We start from the raw sequence: 26,199 nt of genomic DNA, 5'->3' as shown, positions 1-26,199 counted from the left end.
AGATGTCTGGCTCTAGGTCAGTGATCACGTTATCGTGACTATCTTGGTTGTGAAGATCTTTTTTGTACAGTTCTTCTGTGTATTCCTGCCACCTCTTCTTAATATCTTCTGCTTCTGTTAGGTCCATACTATTTCTGTCCTTTATCGAGCCCATCTTTGCATGAAATGTTCCCTTGGAATCTCTAATTTTCTTGAAGAGGTCTCTTGTTTTTCCTATTCTGTTGTTTTCCTCTATTTCTTTGCATTGATCACTGAGGAAGGCTTTCTTATCTCTCCTTGCTATTCTTTGGAACTCTGCATTCAGATGCTTATATCTTTCCTTTTCTCCTTTGCTTTTCACCTCTCTTCTTTTCACAGCTATTTGTAAGGCCTCCTCAGACAGCCATTTCGCTCTTCTGCATTTCTTTTCCATGGGGATGGTCTTGGTCCCTGTCTCCTGTACAATGTCACAAACCTCCGTCCAGAGTTCATCAGGCACTCTATCTATCAGATCTAGTCCCTTAAATCTATTTCTCACTTCCACTGTATAATCATAAGGGATTTGATTGAGGTCATATCTGAATGGTCTAGTGGTTTTCCCTACTTTCTTCAGTTTCAGTCTGAATTTGGCAATAAGGAGTTCATGATCTGAGCCACAGTCAGCTCCTGGTCTTGTTTTCGCTAACTGTATAAAACTTCTCCATCTTTGGTTGCAAAGAATATAATCAATCTGATTTTGGTGTTGACCATCTGGTGATGTCCATGTGTAGAGTCTTCTCTTGTGTTGTTGGAAGAGGGTGTTTGCTATGACCAGTGCATTCTCTTGACAAAACTCTATTAGCCTTTGCCCTGCTTCATTCCGTGCTCCAAGGCCAAATTTGCCAGTTACTCCAGGTGTTTCTTGACTTCCTACTTTTGCATTCCAGTCCCCTATAATGAAAAGGACATCTTTTTTGGGTGTTAGTTCTAAAAGGTCTTGTAGGTCTTCATAGAACTGATTAACTTCGGCTTCTTCAGCATTACTGGTTGGGGCATAGGCCTGGATTACTGTAATATTGAATGGTTTGCCTTGGAAACGAACAGAAATCATTCTGTCATTTTTAAGATTGCATCCAAGTACTGCATTTCGGACTCTTTTGTTGACCATGATGGCTACTCCATTTCTTCTAAGGGTTTCCTGCCCACAGTAGTAGATATAATGGTCATCCGAGTTAAATTCACCCATTCCAGTCCATTTTAATTCACTGATTCCTAGAATGTCGACGTTCACTCTTGCCATCTCCTGTTTGACCACTTCCAATTTGTCTTGATTCATGGACCTAACATTCCAGGTTCCTATGCAATATTGCTCTTTACAGCACCGGACCTTACTTCTATCACTGGTCACATCCACAGCTGGGTATTGGTTTTGCTTTTGCTCCTACTCCATCCCTTTATTCCTTCTAGAGTTACTTCTCCACTGATCTCCAGTAGCATACTGGGCACCTACCGACCTGGGGAATTCCTCATTCAGTATCCTATCATTTTGCCCTTTGTTACTGTTCATGGGGTTCTCAAGGCAAGTATACTGAAGTGGTTTGCCATTCCCTTCTCCAGGGGACCACATTCGGCTGTGGTCCATGTGATCAGATCGACTAGTTTCCTGTGATTATGATTTCAGTGTGTCTGCCCTCTGACGCCCCCTAGCAATACCTACTGTCTTATTTGGGTTTCTCTTATTTTGGTCGTGGAAAATCTCTTCACAGCCGCTCCAGCAAAGTGCAGCCGCTGTACCTTACCTTGGACGCGACGCGAGAGACGCCGGCCCCGGCGGCGCAGACGCGACGCGAGAGACGCCGGCCAGAATTTAATGGTTTTCTTGCTTAAGTCTTTCTCCTTTGCTCACTTTAAGGAAGAAAGCAGACCTTCCCTGGTGGTCCAGTGGTTAAGAATCTGCTTTGCAATGCAAGGGACACGAGTACCTTCCCTGATCTGGGAAGATCCCACATGCTTGGAGCAACTAAGCCCGTGTGCCACAAATACTGAGCCTGTGCTCTAGAGCCTGAGAGCAGCAGCTACTGAGCCAACACACCTAGAGCCTGTGCTCTGCAACAAGAGAAGCCTGCACACAACAATGAAGAGTAGCCTCTGCTTGCCACAACTAGAGAAAGCCTGCATGCATCAACGAAGACCCATCAAAACCAAAATATATATATATAAATCTTTTTTTAAAAAAAAGGTAGAAAGCAGCCATTTGGGGAAAACTCACGTGCAAAAGAAACTGTGAGTGGCTTCTAGAAGCCAATAGCGGCCTCTAGTCAACAGCTAGCAGGAAACCGAAGCTCTCTGTCTTCAAGGAACTGAATTCTGCTAACAAACTGACTAAACTTAAACAGATTCCTCACCACCCAAGCCTCAGATGAAATGACAGCCCCAACACCTTAATTGCAGCTAAGTGTCCATTCTCAGTGTCCTGACCCACAGAAACTGTAAGATAATAAGTCTGTGTTGTTTAAGCCACTAAGTTCATTGTAGTATTGTTACACAGCAGTAGGTAATTAACATACTTTTCCATCAAAGCTACTTACATATAGCACATAGATCATGATACCAGGAGTCTCCATGCTCCCAGGAGCCCGGTCCAAAACTGCCTGTGTAGATATCTGCACCCTTTGCAAGAATCCAAGACACCAATACGACTCCTACCTCCATCAGTCACAGGTGAGGTCCTTGACACCAAGAGATGCTATGGCTGCAGAAAAGAGAGATCCTCCAACTTTAGCACTGGATGGGACCAGACAGCAGGGAGGCCCAGTGCTATTACAGATATGGCTAGGAAACACGGACCCAAACTAATGTGGACTGCCCCCAACATGCAATATAAATATTCTCTTCCTATTCTCTTCCTCTTCCCTGCAAGCAGAGAAAGTGGTATGGGCTAAGTGAAGGCAAGATTCTTTGTATAAGTGAGACCAAGATATAAGTTCACTAGAGAAAGAAGGCTGACATCTTACTGCCTTAGGAAATGCAGTTTCCATATCTCAGATGGCATTCAGAGATTCCCAAGACAGCCCTGGCTCTAAGACCCTACCTTTTGATAGCTAGTGACCTAGTTTTGGAATTCAGATCAAAGACTTAAGCCCGGGAAAAGCCCCCCGCCCCCAGAGCCCACCCCTTTCCTCACTGCCGTCCTCTTGCCTCTTCTCACCGCTCCCTTTCTCATGAGCCCCTCTAAACTGTCCCTTTAGTCCAGACCGAATGTGGTTACATTGAGGGCAGGGTTTTGTTGCAACAGCATCTCTCAGGCCAACTGGAACCAATCTGTGAACAAACTGTTGGAATTTGGCTGATGAACCTTTGGCCCCGGGAACAATTAGTTGCTGCCTCCTCCACCTCCTTGGAGATGTTAGCCCCAAGCAGTACTTTAGCATTATGGGTATAAACCCATCACGGACAGTTGTCAACATTCATTCAGCAGAGGTCTTGTGTGTTAGAGTGTTGAGAAACTTTCAAGGCATTTTTTTTTTTCTGCATTGAGTATTTATTTCACCTGAATGAGAAGGTTAGAGAATGTTGCTAGATCCAGAACTGAACACTGTTGGCACTGAAAGGAAACAGTTGGGATTTTCTCATATACTAAGCATGACTGTTCTTAGCTTCCTTCTCATCCTTCCTTGCAGAGTAAGCACCGACTGAGCATCTCCTTAATCAATTAATATGAATTCATCAGAGGACTCAGCTTGTAGCAGAGTCCGTACTGGCTATGCCCTACTCAGAGCCCCAACCTTACAGTATGCTCTTTATATAACTGACTACAGCATTCATAATTTTCAGGGAGCATGGGAAAGAGAACAACTTCTTATCAAAAAACATCAGTGATCCGTGAAAGCCATCCTCCACATGGTACCATGTCACGGGGACCCCCCGGTCCTCCAAGCGCTTCTTATAGAGCAAGGCATCATCACGGAGGATATCATTCTCACAGCTCACCAGGAAGGCCTCCGGAAGCTGGGCTATGATCTCATCATCCCTTACAAGGGGTGAATTTTCTGCATCCAACAAGTGTTCGCTTTCTAGATAGGCAGCCTCATTAAAAGGGGCAGGAAACACAGGTTGGCAGCTTGTCTTCTTGAACCTGTTGGGTAGGTTGTCAGTGCTGAGCCACTTCCGGTACTTCTTCCAGACTTCGGGAGGAATAAAAGCCCCGCTCACGATGGCATCCCTCCAGGAGAAGTCGATAAGCAGATATTTAAACATGCAAGTTATCAAGAGCTTCTGGGTGAGGAATGGAATACGTGAGTTCTGGTGAAAGGATGGCAGCTGAAAATTGATGAGTTGGAGGAGGGGATAAATCAGGACCTGGGCCCGGATTTGGGGAAGATCCAACCTGCCCACCAAGGTCTGGGAGATCAAGGCTGCTGCTCCTGCCCCACTGCTGTCTCCGCAGAGCACAACCCGGGAGGAATCCACCCCATATGTTTCCAGGGTCTTCAGGAAGTGAATAGAGGCATTCAGGCAATCATGGTAAACGGTAGAGTAATGGTGATCAGGAAGCTTGCGGTACCTGAGTAAGCAGGGAACAGAAGCACACCTGTGTGAACAGGGGCCGCTGGGAAGCCATGTTACTTTCCACTCCCCCTTGCAATGGTGTTTCTGATTAAACCTTCAGAATGGCCCTCTGAGGTAAGGGTACTTAGCCCCACTTTTTGCATGTGAGAATGTGAAGAACCTTTCCTTAACTTGCAGACAGGGATCCTTGATTCCAGAACTATGCTCTCTCTACTTTCCACAGATGGAGATGAGCCATACGAGAATGTGCAACTTATGCTGTACAGCACAGGGAGCCCAGCCTGGCACTCTGTGATGACCTAGGGGAGTGGGATGGGTGGGGGGAGGGAGGCTCAGGAGGGAGGGGTTACATATGATTATGACTGATTCAGGTTGTTGTATGGCAGAAACCAACACAACACTGTAAAGCAATTTTCCTCCAATTAAAAAAATATATTTTAAATAAGAGATTTGAAAAACAAGAAAAAATGTGCAATTTAGAAAGCTGTTCACATCAGAAGCAAAATGACCAGCAGTGTTAAGAAAGGCCAATGAAGCTGCTGCCACTCATGAAAGAAAAGGATGGGAGAAACCAAAATGAAAGTCAAGGGCAAGTTTCTTTCAGGTAGAATTTTTTTCAAAAGAAAAATCTGATGGACCGAGGTTTGTTCCCACCAATGACTCAGAGTTGCCTTCTTTTCTGGGGCTGCAGGAAGGAAAGAAGGGGTTTGGGAAGTGTTCTGACGGTGAAGGTGTAGAGAAGGTAGGCAGTCAGAAAACAGACACAACTGGGGCTGTGGCAGACCCAGGTGCCAGAGATTGATGATCAGCATCCTGGGGGTTTGTCTAAGCCCCGAAGTGTGTCTCCTCATGCGAATTCAAGGGCAAAGAGAAGGAGCTTTAATATGAACGTCTAGATGTTCCATATAAATTGAAACATTGTTTAGCCATAAGAAAGAAGGAAATCCTGCCCTTTGCAACAACTTGGGTGAAACCAGGATGTTCAGTTCAGTTCAGTTCAGTTACTCAGTCGTGTCCGACTCTCTGCGACCCCATGAATCACAGCACGCCAGGCCTCCCTGTCCATCAGCAACTACCAGAGTTCATTCAAACTCTGTCCACAGAGTCGGTGATGCCATCCAGCCATCTCATTCTCTGTCGTCCCCTTCTCCTCCCTCCCCCAACCTTTCTCAGCATCAGAGTCTTTTCCAGTGAGTCAACTCGTCGCATGAGGTGGCCAAAGTATTGCAGTTTCAGCTTTAGCATCAGTCCTTCCAATGAACACCCAGGATTGATCTCCTTTAGAATGGACTGATGTTACACTGAGTGAAATAAGTCAGACAGAGAAAGACAAACACTGTATAATATCACTTATACATAGAATCTAAAGAAGCCAAAACAGAGAGACAGAGAGTTGAGTGGTGGTTACCAGGGTGGTGGCGGAAAGGAGGAGATGCTGGTCAAAAGATTCAAACTTCCAGTTATAAGATTAACAAGTCCTGGGGATCTACGGTACAGGATAGTGACTATAGTTAACAATAACATCTTATATACTTGAAAGTTGCTAAGAGAGTAGATCTTAAAGGTTCTCACCATAAAAAGAAATGCTAATTATGTGATATGATGGTAGCAGTCATATTGCAGTATGTAAGTATATCAAACCAACATGTTGAACACCTTAAATTGACACAATGCATATATCATTATAGTTCAATAAAGCTGGGAGAGCAGGTGAACTTCTAAAAATAGTGAAGTGAAAGTGAAGTTGCTCAGTACTGTCCGACCCTTTGCGACCTCATGGACTGTAACCCACAAGGCTCCTTTATCCATGGAATTTTCCAGGCAAAAGTACTGGAGTGGGCTGCCATTTCCTTCTCCAGGGGAGCTTCCTCACCCAGGGATCGAACCTGGGTCTAACAGAAGCTAACTAATGCATCAAGACTGGAATAACAGAAAGGAATGCATTTTAAAAATAGAAACAGCTTGGCTAAACCAGTTAACAGCTTAGCTAAACTAGGATTAGAGAACTTATTTAAAATATGGTTGTTATCTTAAATTTTTATTTGAGGCTATTGCTAATTGTCTTTTCAGTTCTTGCAACCTATCACTTAAAGCATCAAAAAAAAAAAAAAAAAACCTCATTCTACTTGTAAGATTAAATTGAGAATTCCATAAGGAAAAATGACACTTTAGACCAGTGGCTTTCAAACTTATTTAGAACAAGAAAAGGTATATTTTTTTTAATTAAAATGATACCTGGAGCTCCACCAAATAAAATAGGTAAATGCAGTTGTTCTGGTTTTGCCCAAAGATAAGACACCTTAATCCCCCACTACTTCTTCTTTGACCTCCAGACCCACCTCTGAGACAGTGAGGGAAACCCTAGTGCTCTATGGAACCCAGTTTGAAAACCACTGCCTTCTATTTGACCTTGGATTTTATTTCCTATAAAAGGTTTCCCAAAGCATCATTTTTAAGAATACAATTTGGGGACTTCCCTCATGGTCCGGTGGTTAAGACTACATACTCCCTGTTCAGGGGGCCTAGGTTCCATCCCTGGTCAGAGAAATAGATCCCACATGCCACAGCTAGGACCTGGTGCAGCCAAATAGATAAATACTTTAAAAAAAAGAAAGAAAGAGTAGGGTGGGTTGATTGCTTATAACTTTGCCACATTTCCGCAATAAGCAATATAGCGATCAATAATTCAATGTTATCAGTATGGGTTCCCACTTAAATCCAGGCAAAACACATGCCCCGCTGTGGAGTCCTCACGGTGAGATGGCCCCAGCACCTGTAAGCGGCAAGCACAAGCTTCAGCTTCCACTTTGTCATGTCTAGAAGTGAATGCTGCTACTGCTTAGTCGTTTCAGTCATGTCTGACTCTATATGACCCCATGGACTGCAGCCCGCCAGGCTCCTCTGTCCATGGGATTCTCTAGGCAAGAGTACTGAAGTAGATTGCCATCCTCTCCTTCAGGGGATCTTCCTGACCCAGGGATTGAACCTGGGTCTCCTGCATTACAAGCAGATTCTTTACTGCTGAGCCACCAGGGAAGCCCCTAGAAGTGAATGTGACTCATCAAATGTCAAACATACAAACCTGATGTCATGAAATAGCATATGCTTTCTATTGCAGAATCCCAGACCTGCTAGTAGGAAACAGAAATGCCCACACCTCCTTGGACTCTCTCTTGCCCACCCACCTTCAGGGATGAAGGCTCTGCAGAGCCGAATGGTTGAAAGACAAATCTTTCAAACACTATTCTCCAGGATCTTACTTAAGAAACTCCGTCGTATCTTGACAAAAAACCAGGGCACACCCAGACCATGATCGTTTCTCCCTTAGTGTTCTCGGGGCGTTTCCCCCAGGCACCATCCACCTGCAGCCCCTGGCAACCTGAAGAACCTTACCTGCCTTTCTTCCTCCCCCAGCCTAGCTTATCAAAACCTGTATGCCAAGTCTTTTCAGCTGTCTAGAATAACAATACAATATACAGTACAACAGTGTGCTCAGTCATGTCCGATTCTGCAACCCATGGACTGTAGCCCACCAGTCCTCTTCTGTCCATGGGATTTCCCAGGCAAGAATACTGGAGTGGATTGCCATTTCTTCCTCCAGGGGATCTTCCCAATCCAGAGATTATTTCAATAACCTCAGATAGGCAGATGGCACCACCCTTATGGCAGAAAGAGAAGAGAAACTAAAAAGCCTCTTGATGAAAGTAAAAGAGGAGAGTGAAAAAGTTGGCTTAAAACTCAACATTCAGAAAACTAAGATCATGGCATCTGGTCCCATCACTTCATGGCAAATAGACGTGGAAACATTGGAAACAGTGACAGACTTTATTTTCTTGGGCTCCAAAATCACTGCATATGGTGACTGCAGCCATGAAATTAAAAGACGCTTGCTCCTTGGAAGACAAGTTATGACCAACCTAGACAGCATATTCAAAAGCAAAGACATTACTTTGCCAACAAAGATCCATCTAGTTGAAGCTATGGTTTTTCAAGTAGACATGTGTGGATGTGAGAGTTGGATGATAAAGAAAGCTGAGCGCTGAAGAATTGATGCTTTTGAACTGTGGTGTTGGAGAAGACTCTTGAGAGTCTCTTGGACATCAAGGAGATCCAACCAGTTCATCCTAAAGGAAATCAGTCCTGAATATTCACTGGAAGGACTGATGCTAAAGCTAAAACTCCAATACATTGTCCACCTGATGTGAAGAACTGACTCATTTGAAAAGACCCTGATGCTGGGAAAGACTGAAGGTGGGAGGAAAAGGAGATGATAAAGGATGAGATGGTTGTATGGCATCGATGCCAACTCAATGGACACGAGTTTGAGCAAGCTCTGGGAGTTGGTGTTGGCCAGGGAAGCCTGGTGTGCTGCAATCCATGGGGTCGCAAAGAGTCAGACACAACTGAGTGACTCAACTGAACTGAAATGCATTGGCAGGCAGATTCTTTAGCACTAGTGCCACCTGGGAAGCCCAAGAATAACAATATCCTCAGCAATTTCCTACAAGGTATTAACGGAGGTGCTTATTAACACCTTTATGTGTTCAATAGATGTTTTTATTATCACTAAGCCCTCAGAGATGTAGAGTCTGGTGGAAACTAACGGTGGAATGTCAGACATGAGGCTCAGCTGGCTGGGAGGTACGATGATGACTGGAAAGACGCTATCTTCCTCCTCAAGAAAGATATCCTTTCTTTTTATCCTTATATCCTTTATCCTTCCTCAAGAAAACCAGAGATACTGAGGAAGTTTCTTTGTTTGAGGGGGCTTGTTTTAGAGGGTGACTCTAAAGGGGACATTTTTAGCTTCTCTCACTCGTGTTCTCTAAACTGTTTCCCTGTGACTTGTGATTTGTTGGATTAAGAACCAGAATTCTGGTGAGTGGTCCCCACAGCCCCATTCCATTCATTCAAAAGCCCTCTCCTATTTTCAAAGAACTCCAGGTGCCCAGGGTTATGGCTTCCTTGAGACACTCCCAACATTAGTCCCTTCATGGTCAGGAGTTAATTAGCTATCTAGTTAGTTCATAAGTTTGTTAGTTATTCGTTTTAACAATGCAAAAAGCATCATTGCCCCAAAGAACAGCCAGGACATTAACCAGAACCTTCAGAATCTTCAGTCAACCCCATAATACTCCCAGCACCAGCCCATCTCACTGCCTCCCCCATTTAAGGGAATGGTTACCTTGAATCGCATAACCATCATTCTCTTTCCTTTTTACATAATTTCATTGTGCCTATGCATGTTCCTTAAAAGTATTGCTCTGATTTTAATTGTTTTTCATTCTGCAGACAGAGTATCTCGCTTTATGTAAGTTTTAGAAAATTTTCTCACTAAATTTTATACTGCCAAGATTCATCCATGTTATGGGTGTGCCTTCTGGGTGTGCCTTATTTGAACAGCTACGCCATATCCCATAATGCCTTAATGGCTATGTAATGTAACACTGACAGTGCCACGGTTGATTCGTCTACTCCCTGTTGATGGGCATTGGGGTTGCTTCTGGTTTAGGCTGTTTTGAATGCTACCGTGCCTGTCTCCACGGACACATGTGCATGAATTTCTCTCCAGGGTTAGGACCTCTGCTCTGCAAATCATCTGGGGCCTCACCCCTACCTTCTGCCACCAGGTAACATCTACTAACTTTCTCCAGCAACTCACCCAACGGCCAGCAGCACAGAGTCAGTCTCCCGGGCTAGAGAACCACACAGGCTGTGGTACATATCTGCAAGACAAAACCGACACAGCAGCAGCTGCCTGTGAGTAGCCCGTACAAGGACTGGCGCCCATGGGGCCCAGCACTGCCCCCAGCTCACAGGAAGAGCTCCCAGCAGTGCTGGCACAGGTGTGAGAGCCCCCCTCTCTTCCTGTTCTTGCTTCCCTTGAAGGGACTCTGGCCACCTCTGCCTGGGCAATAGAAAAGCTTAAAATCAGACACCTGAATCCACCCAAGTCTCCTGAATGTCGGGGAGCAGATATGCCTTGGGGCTCACCAGCCACAACGTTTTATTTGACGGGAGGGGAAACCTTGGAGTTAGAAGGTTTGGTGCTTTGAAACCGACAAAGACAAAATGAGGGAAGGTGGGCATGTCTGCCCTGGAATGTGAATAATAATTTATATATATATGGGCTTTCCAGGTGGCTCAGTGGTAAAGAATCCACCTGTCAATACAGGAGACGAGGGTTCGATCCCTGGGTCGGAAAGATCCCCTGGAGGAGGAAATGGCAACCCACTCCAGTATTCTTGCCTGGAGAATCCCATAGACAGAGGAGCCTGGCGGGCTACAGCCCATGGGGTCACAAAGAATCGGACACAGCTGAAGTGACTGAGCACACATATACTTATTTTTCTTTCACTGCTCAGCCCCACTGTTTGGGTAAGCTCCATGAGGACCTTTTCTTGTTCTCCACAATGTCCCCTGGGCCTCTAAGAGGGTCTGACACATAGTAGGCCCTTAAAAATTATTTGCTGAGTGAGTCCTGCTGTTACTTTTGGAAGTAATGTCATTCCTCCACAGAGGAGGAGGAACAGTCGCAGACCAAAAATGGAGTGCTTCCAGAGGCCTCTGAAAGGGAGGAGTGATCTTGGACAAGGGGGCCAGGCCAAAGGAGATGTGTGCCTGTGTGCTCACCACAGACTACAGCCTGCCGGGCTTCTCTGTCCAGGGAATCCTCCTGGCAAGAACATTGGTGTTGGTTGCCAGGTTGCCATTGGTTGCCAGGTTGCCATTTCCTTCAGGGGATCTTCCTGACCCAGGGACTGAACCCTCATCTCCAGTGTCTCCTGAACTGCAGGCAGATTCTTTACCACTGAGCCACCAGGGAAATCCCACAAAGTAGATACTCATAGTTAACTTCAGAGAAGGAAGCATCCAGGCAGCAAGTTCAGATATTATATTCTACCACCAGGTGGCAGTACAGCCTAATCTCAGGGAACACGTAATGGGACAGCGAATCTCCCAGTTATTCACCCATCTATGTATGCATGTGCTCCAGTCCCTAAGTTGTGTTTGACATTTTGGGACCCCCGAGGACTGTCACACACCAAGCCCTTCTGTCCTCCACTGTCTCCGAGTTTGCTCAAATTCATGTCCACTGAGTTGGTGATGCTATATAACTATCTCATCCTCTGCCACCCCCTTCTTTTGCCCTCAGTCTCCGAGCATCAGGGTCTTTTCCAGTGAGTCAGCTCTTCGCATCACGTAGTCAAAGTATTGGAGCTTCAGCATCAGTCTTTCCAGTCAATATTCAAGGTTGATTTCCTCTAGGATTAACTGATTTGATCTCCTTACAGCCCAAAGGATTCTCAAAACTCTTCTTCAGCACCTGGAGAATTTGAAAGCATCATTTCTTGCTTCACTCAGCCTTCCTTATGGTCCACCTCTCACATCCAGTACACGATGACTGGAAAAGCCATAGCTTTAACTATATGGACCCCTGTCAGAAAAGTGAATTGCTACTTTTTTAAAACACTGTCTAGGTTTATCATAACTTTCCTTCCAAGGAGCAAACATCTTTTAGTATTATGGCTGCAGTCACCATCTGCAGTGATTTTGGAGCCCAGAAAAATAAAACCTGTCACTGCTTCCAAGTTTTCCCCTTCTACTTGCCATGAAATGATGGGACCAGATACCATGATCTTAGTTTTTGAATGTTGAGTTTTAAGCCAACTTTTTCATTCTTTTGTTTTAAGCCAACTTTTTCATTCTTTTCTTTCACTACCATCAAGAAACCCTTTAGTTCCGCTTTACTTTCTGCCATTAGAGTGGTATCATCTGCATATCTGAGATTGTTGATATTTCTACCAGCAATCTTGATTCCAGCTTGTGATTCATCCAGCCTGACATTTTCCAAGATATACTCTGCATACAAATTAAATAATCAGGGTGACAATATATAGCATTGACATTCTCCTTTCCCAATTTTGAAGCAGTCTGTTGTTTCATGTCCAGTTCTAACTGTTTCTTCTTGACCCACATATAGGTTTCTCAAGAGACAGATAAGGTGGTCTGGTATTACCATATCTTTAAGAATTTTCCACAGTTTGTTGTGATCCACACAGTCAAAGGCTTTAGCGTGGTCAATGAAGCAGAAGTAGATGTTTTTCTGGAATTCTCTTGCTTTTTCTATGCCCCAAGGGATGTTGGCAGTTTGATCTCTAGTTCCTCTGCCTTTTTAAAGCACAGCTTATACATCTGGAATTTCTTGGTTCACTAGCAAAGCCTAGCTTGAAGGATTTTGAGCATTATCTTGCTAGCATGTGAAATGAGCACAATTGTCCAGTAGTTTAAACATTTTTTGGCACTGCCCTTCTTTGGGATTGGAATGAAAACTGACATTTCCAGTCCTGTGGCCACTGTTGAATTATCCAAATTTGCGTGCAACACTTTAACAGCATCATCTTTTAGAATTTTTAAATAACTCAGCTAGAATTCCCTATCACCTCCACTAGCTTTGTTTGTAGTAATACTTTGTAAGGCCCACTTGACTTCATACTCTAGGATGTCTGGCTCCAGGTGAGTGACCATACCACCATGGTTATCCAGGTCATTAAGACCTTTTCAATATACTTCTTCTGTGTATTCTTACCACTTCATCTTAATCTCTTCTGCTTCTGTTAGGTCCTTATCGTTTCTGTCCTTTATTGTGCCCATCCTTGAATGAAATGTTCCCTTGTTGTATCCAATTTTCTCGAAGAGATCTCATGCTTATACATTCATTCAAAAAATAAAACCATGGGTCTGGCCCTGGGGTCCTGCAACAAGCAAAATAGAAGTCTTTCTTGCACTCTCAGACTTTCCATTCTTAGTTGGGGAATGCAGGCAGTAAACAAGGAAACACCTGGAGAAAGGAGATGCGTTCAGATTGTGACAACTGCCATGAAGAAAATGCTAAAGGGCAATGTCAAGGATGGATGGACACTGGGCGTAGGGCAGGGCACTAGAGTGGGAGGGAGAGTTCTTTAGAGAAGATGTCCAGGAGGCCACTCTGGGGAGGGGCCTTTGAGAGCGAACTGGAAGAATGAAGAAGGGGTCACCAGTCCTGCAAAGTGAGGGGGTGCGGGAGACAACTCTGGAGGCCAGGGAACAGCAAGTGCGGGAGATTCAGAGAGAAGGAGCCCGGTGTGTCGGCAGCACAGGCAGTGTGGTTGCCGCAGAGTGACCACGCTGGGCCGGCGGGAGACCCAGATGAGCAGGCAGGAGAGATCTGAAGGGCCAGCACCAGCTACTGGGGGGAGTTCAGGTTTCATCTAAAGACCCTGGGGGGGGTCTTGCCTGGTGGCCCAGTGGTAAAGAATCTGCTTTCCAACGCAGGGATGTGGCTTCGTTCCCGGGTTTGGGAACCAACATCCCACATGCCACAATGCAACTAACCCCGTGTGCCACAACTACTGAAGCCCAAGTGCCCTAGAGTCTGTGCTCTGCAACAAGAGAAGCCGCCTCAGTGAGAAGCCTGCCCACTGCAGCAGAGTGGCCCACACTTGCTGCAACTAGAGAAAGCCCACACACGGCAATGAAGACCTAGAGCAGACAAAGATGATAAATAAATTTATTTTCTGAAAAAAGACCCTAGGGCTTCCCTGGTGGCTTAGTGGTAAAGAATCCACCTGCCAATGCAGGAGATATGGGTTCGATCCCTGGTCCAGGAAGATCCTGCATGTCATTGAGCAACTAATTCTATGTGCCGTGGGCATTGAGACTGCGCTCTAGAGCCAGGGAGCCAGAACAAGAAGCCACTGCAATAAGAAACCGATGCACCACAGCTAGAGAGTAGCCCCCACTCACCAAAACTAGAGAAAAGCCTGAGCAGCAAAGAAGACTCAGCACAGCCAAAAATAAACAACATTATTAAAAAAAAAAACAAAAAAAACCACACCAGGAAAGCCACAGGAAGGGTTTCAGTGCAAGACAGACAAGTTCCAACTTGTACTTTTATGAGCTCCTTCTGGCTACTGGGTGAGGATGAGACCGTGAAGAGCCAGGAGTGACAAGGGAGAGCAGTTGCTGAGATGTGGGAGTAAAGGGATGCAGCAAGAGAAAGATCACAGTTATCTCGCAGAGCCTGCAAGAAACGTGTGCATTTGAGAAATATTGTGGGGGAAGAACAGACAGGACTAGCGATGACTGTGAGTGGTGAGCAGGGGGAGGGGAGCAGAGTCAATACTGCAGGGCCATAAATGCCACCCTCATCCTCCGCACCTCCCGTCACTTCACCACCCTCTCCTTGACCTAGACTATCACAGTATAAAAAAGAACATTTCCACACCATCTGCTGACTTGAACCCAAAGCCCATAGTCTGGACTCCCAATAAAAATCTCCAACTGCTGATTTCTTTCTGGAGAAGGAAATGGCAACCCATTTCTGATTTCTTGGAGAAACTCCAACAAGGTTCCCATGGGAGGGGTAAAGCTGTGTGTGTAGATGAGGCTCTTCCTTTATGAAGCCACCGTGGAGGATCTTACCCAGGCTCCCAATTAAGGCGCCTCCTCCATGGAAGAAGATGATGCCTCGCCGGGGGCTGGGAGAGGGTGCCTTGGGCTGGAACAGCCTGACTGGTATGGTCCCAAAACGCAGGTTGGTTACCACAAGCGCAGGGTCCTCCTTGATTCTCATGCTGTTGTGCAAAAACTGGAGAAATCTGGGCAGGGAGCAAGCCCCTATCTTCTCAAATATATTCCCCTGTTAGAGATAAGAGAAAGAGAGGGAGAGATGAGGGAGACTAGGGTCTATCTGAATGGGACACCTCCTGCTTCTTGTAACTGCTAGGATGTTCTTGCTGTTTCTCATGTGCCTCAAAGCATGGCCCCAGGGCTCATCAGGAAGCGACAGGCTCTGGAGAATGTGTCCAGATAAAGGGCCAGGTTTGCAGAATTTCCTCCCAAAAGCTCTTGGTTGAACAGTGGTAAGAATTTGCCAAAGAGCTAGCCCACATTTGGGCTGAGTGGTTGGGCATTGAGCTCATCAAAGCCAATGTCCAAGGCAAGATGACTGGCAACCTTGCTCTCCTTGGCCCCCAGCTTGAGATGGCAGAGACAGGTTAACACCATCATTGCCTCTGTGGATTAGGACAGATGCTTAAGCCACATTTGTGTTCAACAGAAAAAAGTAATGAGACCAATTAGGGATGTCTGCCATGGGTTCAGGAAAGAAAGTGAAAGTCATTCAGTTGTGTCCGACTCTTTGCAACCCCATGGACTATACACTCCATTGAATTCTCCAGGCCAGAATACTGGAGTGGGTAACCTTTCCCTTCTCCAGGGGATCTTCCCAACCCAGGGATGGAACCCAGGTCTCCCACATTGCAGACAGATTCTTTACCAGCTGAGCCACAAGGAAAACCCAAGAATACTGAAGTGGGTAGCCTATTCCTTCTCCAGCAGATCTTCTCAACCCAGGAATTGAACTGGGGTCCCCTGCACTGCAGGCGGATTCTTTGCCAACTGACCTATCAGGGAAGTCCATGGGCTCAGGAGAAGGGATCAATGGTACAAGGGCCATCTATCTGCCAAATGTGAGAAGTCCATTGTTTTTAAACTAATATGGTCACTCTGGTTATAAGCAAACAAATAGTGAAATATTTCATGAGATGTAGTTACATGGTGTTGTATCACATGTAATAAATGCATTTCAACCATGTCAGATCATCTCTTCTATGGACCTCACATGGAATATGTGTCTGTGTCAGAAAGAAAACAGCACGGGATGATAATAGTGAACACAGTAAGAACAGCTGACACTTACCAGTCACCTGTGACATGCCAATACCGGTCCAAGGGCTTTAGGTTATTAACTGGCTCAAACTGTTCAGCAACCCTTCTAAGTCAAGTGCAATTATCCGTTCCATTTTGCAGATGGGGCAAGTGAGGCATACCAAGATCAAGTGCCTTGCCCATCAGTGAGTAAGATACAGAATTTATGTTCTCCACCACTAAATTAGAAACAGCTTGGGTTCTGGAATCAAGCAGATTTGAATTCAAGACTTTACCTACTGCTATCTCACTGAAAGACCTCACGCGTTCCCTTCTCTGAGCTTCAGTGTTCCTTGTTTGTAAAATGGAAGAATCGGGTCTACAGTTCCCAAGGATGAAGCTTGGGAATCAGATGTGACCACCCAGGGGGAGTGTGTCACTAGTGGGTTCTGGCAAGTGTGAGGTCACACCCATTGGTGTGACCTTGCCCAAGGTTTGTGGGATGCCCCAGTTCATTCCCTCCATGGAGACAACCCCACCCCTATGCCAGCTGCCCCACTGCCAAGACTAAGTTTTCTCAAAAGGGAACTCCCAACAAAACCACTACTTTTCTGCTTGAGTTGGAGGATAGCAAGGTTACCAGGGCCGTGAGGATGACCTCCTTTCTCACCACTTGGCCCACATCTGAGGAACCCATTCCAGCATCTTGAAGTGTAAATGGTTCAGGGATTTTTAAACAATGCAAAGTGGTGATAAACATCTCTTAGCACCACATTCTGAAAGGTCACTAGATACAGCCAGGAAGTTAGATTTGTTTTTGTGTTTTTTTTTTAATATTTATTTGGCTGTGCTGGGTCTTCATTGCTGTGCACGGACTTTCTCTAGCTGCAGAGAGCAGTGGCTACTCTCTAGTTGCAGTTGTGGCTTCTCCTGTGGTGGGGCATGCGCTCAGTAGTTGTGGCATATGGTCTTAGATGCTCTGTGGCATGTGGGATCTTCCTGGACCAGGGACAAAACCAGGTCCCCTGCATTGCAAGGTGCATACTTAACCCACTGGACCACCAGGGAAGTCTGGTTTGGTTTGCTTTTTTCCAACAATGAGTTCACATTTGCCAGAGCTAGTCATTTAGGACAGAGGCAATTTAGGAAGATTGATTACTGTCTATTATTATTTATAATATTATAAATATAATATTTATAATAGGCTTTATATTTATATAAGTATATCATATATATAAGTATATAAATATTATATATCTATATTATAATTATATTGTTTGCATAAATGTTATTATATGTATATATAAATACTATAAGTATAGTATATTATTTCTCTAACATTGTCTGGAAAAACACAAACATTTTGGCCCACCTAATATTATTTATAAGAATGTATCAGGACTTTCCTGGTAGTGTGGTGGATAGAAATTCACCTGCCAATGCAGGAGACATGGGATCAGTCCCTGGTCCAGGAAGATTCCACATGCCTCGGGGCAACTAAGCCTGCACACTGCCACTACTGAAGCCCGAGAGCCCTGCGGAGCCCGTGCTCCACAGCCAGAAAAGACACCACAGTGAGAAGCCCGAGCATCGCAAACTGGAGAGCAGTTCCCACTGCCTGAAACTAGAGAAAGCCCACACACAGCAGTGAAAACCCAGTGCAGCCAAAAACAAATAAGTAAATAAAGAGAATGTGTTAGTAGTATTACAAATGGGACCATCAGTAGTTTAGAAACGCCTGAGGTCTAGAACTTCAGATGAATATTAAGACTCTTTTACAAAATATTCTAGCAGAGCTTAACTTTTAAAATGAACTCTATAGCATTTTCTATATCAATCCTCATATCTTATAGGAAGACTGAAGTCATTCACGTATGTGTGTGTGTGTGTGTGTGTTAGTCTCTCAGTTGTGTCCGACTCTTTGCAACCACATAGACTGTAGCCCACTGGTCTCCTCTGTCCATGGAATTCTCCAGGCAAGAATATCAGAGTGGTTTGCCATTCTTTTCTCCAGGGATCTTCCTGACCCAGGGATCAAACCCAGGTCTCCCGCATTGCAGGCAGATTCTTTCCTGTCTGAGCCACCAGGAAAGCCCGAAGTTATTCAATGGTGGTGATTTAGTCGCTAAGTCGTGTCCGACTCTTTGTGACCCCATGGACTGTAGCCCACCAGGCTCCTCCAACCATGAAAAATTCATCCATGGATTTTCCAGGCAAGAATACTGGAGTGGGTTGCCATTTCTTCTCCATTCGTATTATGAAGTCATTCATAACAACGTTCAAATCGATAATGATTTTAGCAAATGCTGTGCCTTTGCCTTCAAAGATTTTATTTATATACTACTAATAATCTATTTTTATGGAGTCCTTTCTAAGCACCCAGCACTATACCCTGCACCTTAAATGCATTTCTCACTCACTCCCCCCCTCACCCCTATAAAAAGCATCTCCAGCTATCCTCACCACTTAAGAGGAGAAAATAGAGTCTCAAAGACATTAGTCCACAAAACTAGCAAGTGAAGATTCAGTGCTCAGACCCAAAGTTGTCTAACTACAAAACTAGGCACCTGATTTCTGGGCTGTAGAGTCTTTTAGGTTTTTGCTTCCTTATCCTTAAAATTCATTTGCCTCTGTATCTGTCTTCTAGAACCAAATGAACCACTTGGATAATACCATGCTCATCACTGTCACCTGTGAGGAGGACTCAGGGCTGGGGGGATCAGGATGGAACTTCACAAGCTGGATTCAAACTCGGACCCATCTCAGAGCCTCCCAGGAGAAGATGTCATCAGGAGATGCTTGGCTTGTGGACTGCGCCTGAGGAGACTCACCAAAGGTTGGAAAGATCGCGAGTTTTCTGGGCTACTTGGACATCATTTTCAGTCCAAGGGCCTCAGACTAGCCTGGAATTCCATGCAGATTGCGGCTGCTGGCTTGAGACAACCTGACCTCCAGCAAAGTGTGTGACCAGAATAAATAAGAGAGATGTGCGTACCACTTCCTCAGCCTGTCTCCTTGGAGCGGTAGAGTTCACCTAATTATAAACTAGACTTGTTCATTTCTCTGAAAGTCATCTGTATCCTTGGTGAAACAGTCCAACAGCCCAAGAAACACATTTTACTTATTTACCAAATGTGCTCAGTGCTCAGTCATGTCTGTCTTCTTACAACCCCATGGACTATAGCCCACTAGGATCCTCTGTCCAGGGAATTTCCCAGGCAAGAATACTGGAGTGGATTGCCATTTACTACTCCAGGAGATCTTCCCAACCCAGGAATCAAACCCACGTCTCCTGGATTGGCAGGCGGATTCTTTACCATTGGGCCACCTGGGAAGCCCATTGTTTGCCAAATATCACCAAACCCTTGTCACCCGGTATCTTAATCTTCTTACCAACCTGATGAAAGAAACACAATTATTCCCCCTTCACAGATAATGAAACTAAGGCACAGAGGGATGAAGTAAACTGCCCAAAATCACACAGCCAGGGAGTAGCTCTCAGAGCTGAGCATGGCCTCCTCAATTCCTTCAACAGTTTTTCTCCCCCCAGGTCATCAGTGTGAACTGTTTGATCTCCTCCCATGGTTGGAGAAGGAAATGGCAACCCACTCCAGTACTCTTGCCTGGAGAATCCCATGGATGGAAGAGCCTGGTGGGCTACAGTCCATGGGGTCGCAAAGAGTCGGATACGACTGAGCGACTTCACTTTCGCTTTCACTTCATGGTTGGGACATTGTAATTAAATCAAGTTGCCTGCCTCTTACTAGATGCCAAACTATTCACAAATCTGCTGCTCTAGGCATGTGCCATTTCATCCCAAATCTCAAACCCCTCCTCATAGTGAGCCCAGCTGGGATGGCCACTCTGAAGTGTTAGGTGAATTCCCTGGTGATTGATCAGCAAATGGTAAGTAAGCATGTGCCAGGCGCCAGGCCCTGGGATAGATAAGATGGGCCCTGCCATCCAGGTCGGAGAAGGCAATGGCAAGCCACTCCAGTTCTCTTGCCCAGAAAATCCCATGGATGGAGGAACCTGGTAGGCTGCAGTCCGTGGGGTCGCTAAGGGTCAGACACGACTGAGCGACTTAACTTTCACTTTTCACTTTCACACATTGGAGAAGGAAATGGCAACCCACTCCAGTGTTCTTGCCTGGAGAATCCCAGGGACGGGGGAGCCTGGTGGGCTTCCATCTATGGGGTCGCACAGAGTCGGACACGACTGAAGTGACTTAGCAGCAGCCTTCCAGGTGCTTGCAATCTTTGCTGGGGGTGGGGGACACCTGTGTGCTATGACGTGGAAGATGCTGTAGCTGAAGCATGTTCATTCCGTCAGGCTCCAAGCCATTTCAGGGGAAGGGTTGGGTCTGGGATAGTTTGGGAAGCCTCAGAAACGAGCCCGCTGGTTGGCATTCAGTAAATGCTGTTGAAGGAAGGAAAAACAGGGAGGGTGCGTGAGAGGAAGGATGGGAAGGGAAGAGGGAGAGAAACAGAATAGCAGATACCAAAGAGAGGACGATCGTCCATCCGCCCTTCAGTGTCCATGAAGGATTGGTTCCAGGACCCCCACGATACCAACATCTTCAGATGCTCATCTCATAGTCGACCCCCCATCCACGGATACAGGACTTGCCGACATGGAGAGCCCACTGTATAGCAAAGTCTGTCTTTCTTGGGAGAGTCTGAAGACAGAGAGGAAAGGCAAATGAAAGAAGGACAGGCCCTCCTGTCCCTCCAAGGGACCTAGAGAGAGGAACAGAGAGAGAAAGCTCACTCCAACCCATGAGGGGACTGAGTGCCAACTCACCAAAGTGATCACATAGATGAATATACAGTGCAGAAATCGGAACTTGGCAGGATGTCGTAGAGCAGAGGGGACATCAGTGGTGAGGAAGTGCTCACAGACAGCCCAGACAGCGACCCCCAGGAAAAAGGTGCCTAGCACGGCTAGAAGCACCAGCCACAGGACAACCATGCTGCCAAAGTTGCGAGCAGCTTGAGTCTGGTGCTTGGCAGGACCTGAGCCAGTCATGTGGGCTCTGTTCTCCCTCCCACTCTTGGATTAACTTTGATCTGAGACTTAAGCAGTCACGGCATGACCAATGGGAGCCAGAGTGACTCACTTCCTCAGGGAATACAGGGACCAAGAAAACCAATTCCGCCTACTGGGGAGTCTTACTTAGGAGAGGGACCTCCCAAATTATCAGTAAAGATCAGGCTCAAACAGCACCTGCACCGGGGCCCCAAGGGAGGGGTCTCCTACAGGCTGCATAGGAGTCTGTGGCCTGTTCTTTTCACTGTAAAACAGGACACATGTGGCCAGTCTTCCTCATGGGCATCTGGTCAGGGTGGGCAAAATGCATCGTACACCAGTTGGTTGTCCTGACCCCACTTGGATGTTCCAGTTTACCTTAGGAGAAGCAGCACAGCCCAAAGTTAAAAGGACCCACTCAGAGGCCAGCCCTCCTGGGTTGAATCCTGACTTTTCCACTTATTGGCTCTGTAGTCTTAGGTCAATTATGTCCTTTCTCTGCATGTCCGTTTCCTTTCCTGTGTGTGCACGCATGCTAAGTCGCTTCAGTCGTGTCTGATTCTGTGTGACCCTATAGACTGTAGCCCTCCAGGCTCCTCTGTCCATGGGGATTCTCCAGGCAAGAATACTGGAGTGGGTTGCCTCCCCTAGAGGAACTTCCTGACCCAGATATTGAACCCTGGTCTCCTGCATTACAGGCAGATGTTTACCATCTGAGCTATCAGGGAAACCCCTTCTTCTCCTGTAAGAACGGGTAATTAGAGAGCCTAACTCAGGAGCTGCAAATAGTGCTGCAGTGAACACGGGTGTGTAAACATCCTCTCATTTATCAAGTCAATTTTGCTGAGCTATAATAAATAAATATATGCATACACAGGCATACAAAAATGTGCTTCATTCATAAGGATCAGCTTGAGGAATTCTCACAAGACTAACACACCCAGGTAACCAGCACCCACACAGGGATAAAGAGCCTCTTCTCCCCATCACCATGCCCCCTCCCCCAGTTACTACACCCAATAGAGATAACAACGATCCTTCTTTAACAGCCAAGACTCATTTGTCTGGTTTCTGAATTTTGTATACATGGAATCATGCAGTGTTCCTTTATACGCAGCTTCCTTTGAACACTGTGTTGCATGTAATCTTTGTGTTGTATGTATCAGTTCATTCGTTTTCATCCTGGTCTAGCATTCCATTGCATGAATATACCACAATTTTTTACCTTTTCTGCTGCTAAATGACATTTGAGTTTTTGCCAGTTATCGGTGCATTGCCTCTTAGCGCTAAACTCACAATTTTCGCCTATGAAAATGGGCTGGAACCTTTCAACATCTTTCCTTTGTCCATTGGCAGCAAAGCATTGTCAAGAAAGAGTACTGTGAGACATCTCAGGAGAGAGGGACTCTGCCTCCTAGTTCTAGGTACTCACACTGCAGTATCCTGCAGACTGCCTGGCAGCTTCAATTCCAGGGTTGGGAAGATTCCCCTGGAGAAGGAAATGGCAACCCACTATAATTGCCTGAAGAATTCCATGTACAGAGGATCCCAGGGGCCAGCATTCCAGCGGGTCGCAAAGAGTCAGACACGACTGAAGCGAATCAGCACGCATGCACATTAACCATAAGAGGGTACAGGAGTCATACAAGACTGATGAGCGAGAAGTAAAGAAAGCTCAAAATAATTGCAGATATAAGGAACAACACTTACCCCAGGGTTGAGACCGCACACCCAATGAAAAACCTGCCTCTCACCACTTTGGCTTGAGGTCCAGAATTTGCTAACAGGAGGGCCTTGTTGAATTGGCTAATAGTTGCTCTGCTGCTATACCAGCAGGACTGGCTGGCATCTACCCCAACCCTCACCCAAAAATCTTGCTTGAAATCTATCCTCCTGGGTGCCAGGGAAAGGCCTTTTTTCACAAGGAAGTGTCTGGCAGAAGGCACTCTGCAATGAAACCACCCAAGGGGCCTGAAAGGGAAAGCTACTGCAGGAGAAGCCATCTGAACAGCAGGAGTTGGAGCTGATAAAGCCACACATGTAGCAGGATATGAGCTCTGGGGAAACCAAGCACTCCTCAGGAGCTGAGCCTAGAGGAGTGTCCAAAGCACAATAATGACCAATAATGGCTCACATGAGTGACTGCTGCTTCTTAGGCAAGTATAGCTTCAGTTTCTGCCTAGCTCTCTGGTTCTTAATAAGGTTTATTAAGAATAGCTCAGCTTCCTGAGGGCCAGCATCCAATTCAGGGTAAAACCCCTACTTCCTAAAACCTTGACTTTTCCTTCTGCTTCTTTCTAGTCCTCCTGCCTGTGTTGGATCGTGTCGTCCAGACTTAGCTCTGCCTGAGCCTCCAGCGATTTCTGCCACGTGAAACCCAGTCACTATAAGCATCTTTTGAGTTCAGAAACTTCATGGAGTACAACAGATGAGAAGGAGGGTCCTGCGACTCCCACCCCATCTGTGGCCTCCCACAGTCTGTAGCCCCTTCCATTCCCCTATATGCACCCACTCCATGCCCAACCTCCAACCCTCACTCTGACCTGAATGACCAGGTGGACCTGACCTCTCAGTCCTACCCTGAAACCCTGGGACCACAACTGCCATCTGATGGCATGTTTTGTCTCTTTGTTTTTTTTCCCAACTGTACTACAGTAACCACAGGATTATAACTCTTATAATCAAGAAAGAATTTTATGGGGCTTCCCTGGTGGCTCAGTGGTAAAGATTCTACCTGTCAGAATCGCAGGAGACACAGGTTCGATCTCTGGTCCAGGAAAATTCCACATGCTATAGAGCAACTAAGCCCATGTGCCACAACTATTCAGCCTGTGCTCTAGAGCCCAGGAGCTGCCAACTACTGAGCCCATGTGCTGCAATTACTGAAGCCCTCTCACCCTAGAGCATGTGCTTCGCAACTAGAGAGTAGCCACCACAAAGAGAAGCCCATGCACGGCAACTAGAGAGTAGCCCCCACTTGCCGCAACTAGAGAAAGTCCACACAGCAACAAAGGCCCAGCACAGCCAAAAATAAATAAGTAAATAAATTTTTTTTTAAAAAAGGAAAGAATTTTATGATTTTCGTATGCTTAATGGGAATCTGCAACTCTGCATTACAATCAGGCTTCCAACACCTGCCCATTTCTCTTGGGTTTTACTATCAGCTGAAGTGGGTTGGAAAGGAAGAGCAAACATCTAAAATATACAGGTCCTGTGACTGATGCTCCTACATTATTGCAAGTTGTTGGGTCAGGAAAGAGACCAAAGCAGTATTATTGTCATTATAGGGTTAAGTTCTACTGAGCATGTATTAATGTGACCAGAACTGAATCACACGCGGACATGGGTTCTCCCAGCAAATCCTCACAATGGCCCACAGTCCTGCTGCCAGAGAGCAGAGACCACTCATCGTAACCTGGTGTTTATTAAGAAGGTGAGGTCTGGGGATAGAGCTGGGGTTTGTGTCAGGCTCCTCCTCTGACCCTATTTGAGACTTTGAGCAAGCTGCTGAACCCCCCGTGCCTAATTTCCTTATCTGTAAAGTGGGGATAAGGGTGCCTTGTTGTATCAAATAAGGCAAAAGGCAATGGGAAACATTGTACTTACACTCCTAATTTTCTGAGCTCCTGTACCAACCACTTGAGTTTGGACGTAGTTACTGAGATGAACAAATAACCTCCAACATGCAAGCAGAGGGGTTTAGCGGTTGTGGGTAGTGAAAGGCCCGGGAGGGGCATGGTACTGGAGTCCACTCTTGGCAACGCTAGCACAGGTATTGATTCTCATCTGGCAGACTCCCTCCCAGAGATGAGACGTCAGGAAGTAGAAAAAGGCAAGAAACTAGATCCAGAGGGACCAGCAGACAGAGTGCAAAACCTCGGCCAGGTCATACATCCAGAGAGGAAAGGGGAGGGGTCAAACTTACTGGAGAATGATCATATTTGCTGAACCTCTACTATGTGCCAGACACCAAGTGCTTTAGGAATATTATCACATTCACTCTTTAACCGAAACCCATAAGTAATGTAGTATCATTATCCCCATTTCACAGACCAGGAAATTGAGACTCAAAAAGGGGAAGCCCTAGACTAACAAGCACCGGAGCAGGGGTTTGATTTAAGCAGTTTAATCTTGAGTTCGCAATCTTAACCAGTATCATTCCTTCTTCCTGATAGAGGATCTCTGGGGCACAAACAGGACAAGAAGAGCTCAGAGCTTTGGGGTTTTAACTCCCAGACCATTCTGTCTCCAAGCCCTTCACCCCAGGTGACTTCAGTGAGACTATGGATTTATCTTGGCAGAAATGGGGCTTCAGACCCCAGGGAGCTGTGAGGACAATGTTGCGAGGATTCAAAGTCATCCTGAAATTCCAAAGGCAGAGGAGATTAAAAAGCACATGCTGTTGGACACATTCCGTGGAGCTGCTTGTGGCTGAAACTCTAGGTGCTCAAGGCAATAATGCAGCTGTGAAATAGTTGCCACTTACTGAGACCTGTCAAACCGGTGCCCTACGAAAAGCAACTGAGATAAGCGCGCAAACATGAAACAGACTCTGGTGCAAGACTTCAACATCTTCCCAAGATCACTGCCAAAGGTGAAGAAGTTTCTGAAGTTAATTTCATGCAAATTCCATAACATCCTAACAAGAACAGCAATACCAAAAACCGTATAAATATGGTCCAACACTGGTTTAGTGCCTATGGTGAATTGGCACAGCTGTTAAGTCCCTTGCTGGGCTGTGCTTAGTTGCTCAATCATGTCTGACTCTTTGCAACCCCATGGACTGTACCCCATCAAGCTCCTCTGTCCATGGGATTCTCCAGGCAAGCATATTGGAGTGGGTTGCCGTTCCCTTCTCCAGGGGATCTTCCCAACCCAGGGATCGAAGCCAGGTCTTTCACATTGCAGGAGGATTCTTTACCATCTGAGTCACCAGAGAAGCCTGTTAAGTCC

The 26,199-nt window shown here is 45.9% G+C and overlaps 1 protein-coding gene across 1 annotated transcript; it reads right to left on the bottom strand.

Moving 5' to 3' along the window:
- Nucleotides 1-3,492: 3,492 nt before the first annotated feature.
- AADACL4 (arylacetamide deacetylase like 4) lies at nucleotides 3,493-21,232 on the bottom strand. The gene is made up of 4 exons (XM_055418832.1): nucleotides 21,022-21,232; nucleotides 14,992-15,208; nucleotides 10,190-10,253; nucleotides 3,493-4,522 (listed from the first exon to the last, which is right to left on the bottom strand). The coding sequence occupies exons 1-4, from the start codon at nucleotides 21,187-21,189 to the stop codon at nucleotides 3,745-3,747; spliced, it is 1,227 nt and encodes a 408-aa protein (XP_055274807.1). The 5' UTR covers nucleotides 21,190-21,232; the 3' UTR covers nucleotides 3,493-3,744.
- Between the last annotated feature and the right edge of the window lie 4,967 nt (nucleotides 21,233-26,199).

The sequence above is a fragment of the Moschus berezovskii genome, chromosome 17, assembly GCF_049115385.1.
Source record: "Moschus berezovskii isolate FMDL1 chromosome 17, NW_MosBer_1.0, whole genome shotgun sequence".
NCBI classification, from domain to species: Eukaryota; Metazoa; Chordata; class Mammalia; order Artiodactyla; family Moschidae; genus Moschus; species Moschus berezovskii.
This window is presented reverse-complemented; position numbering and strand designations above follow the sequence as displayed.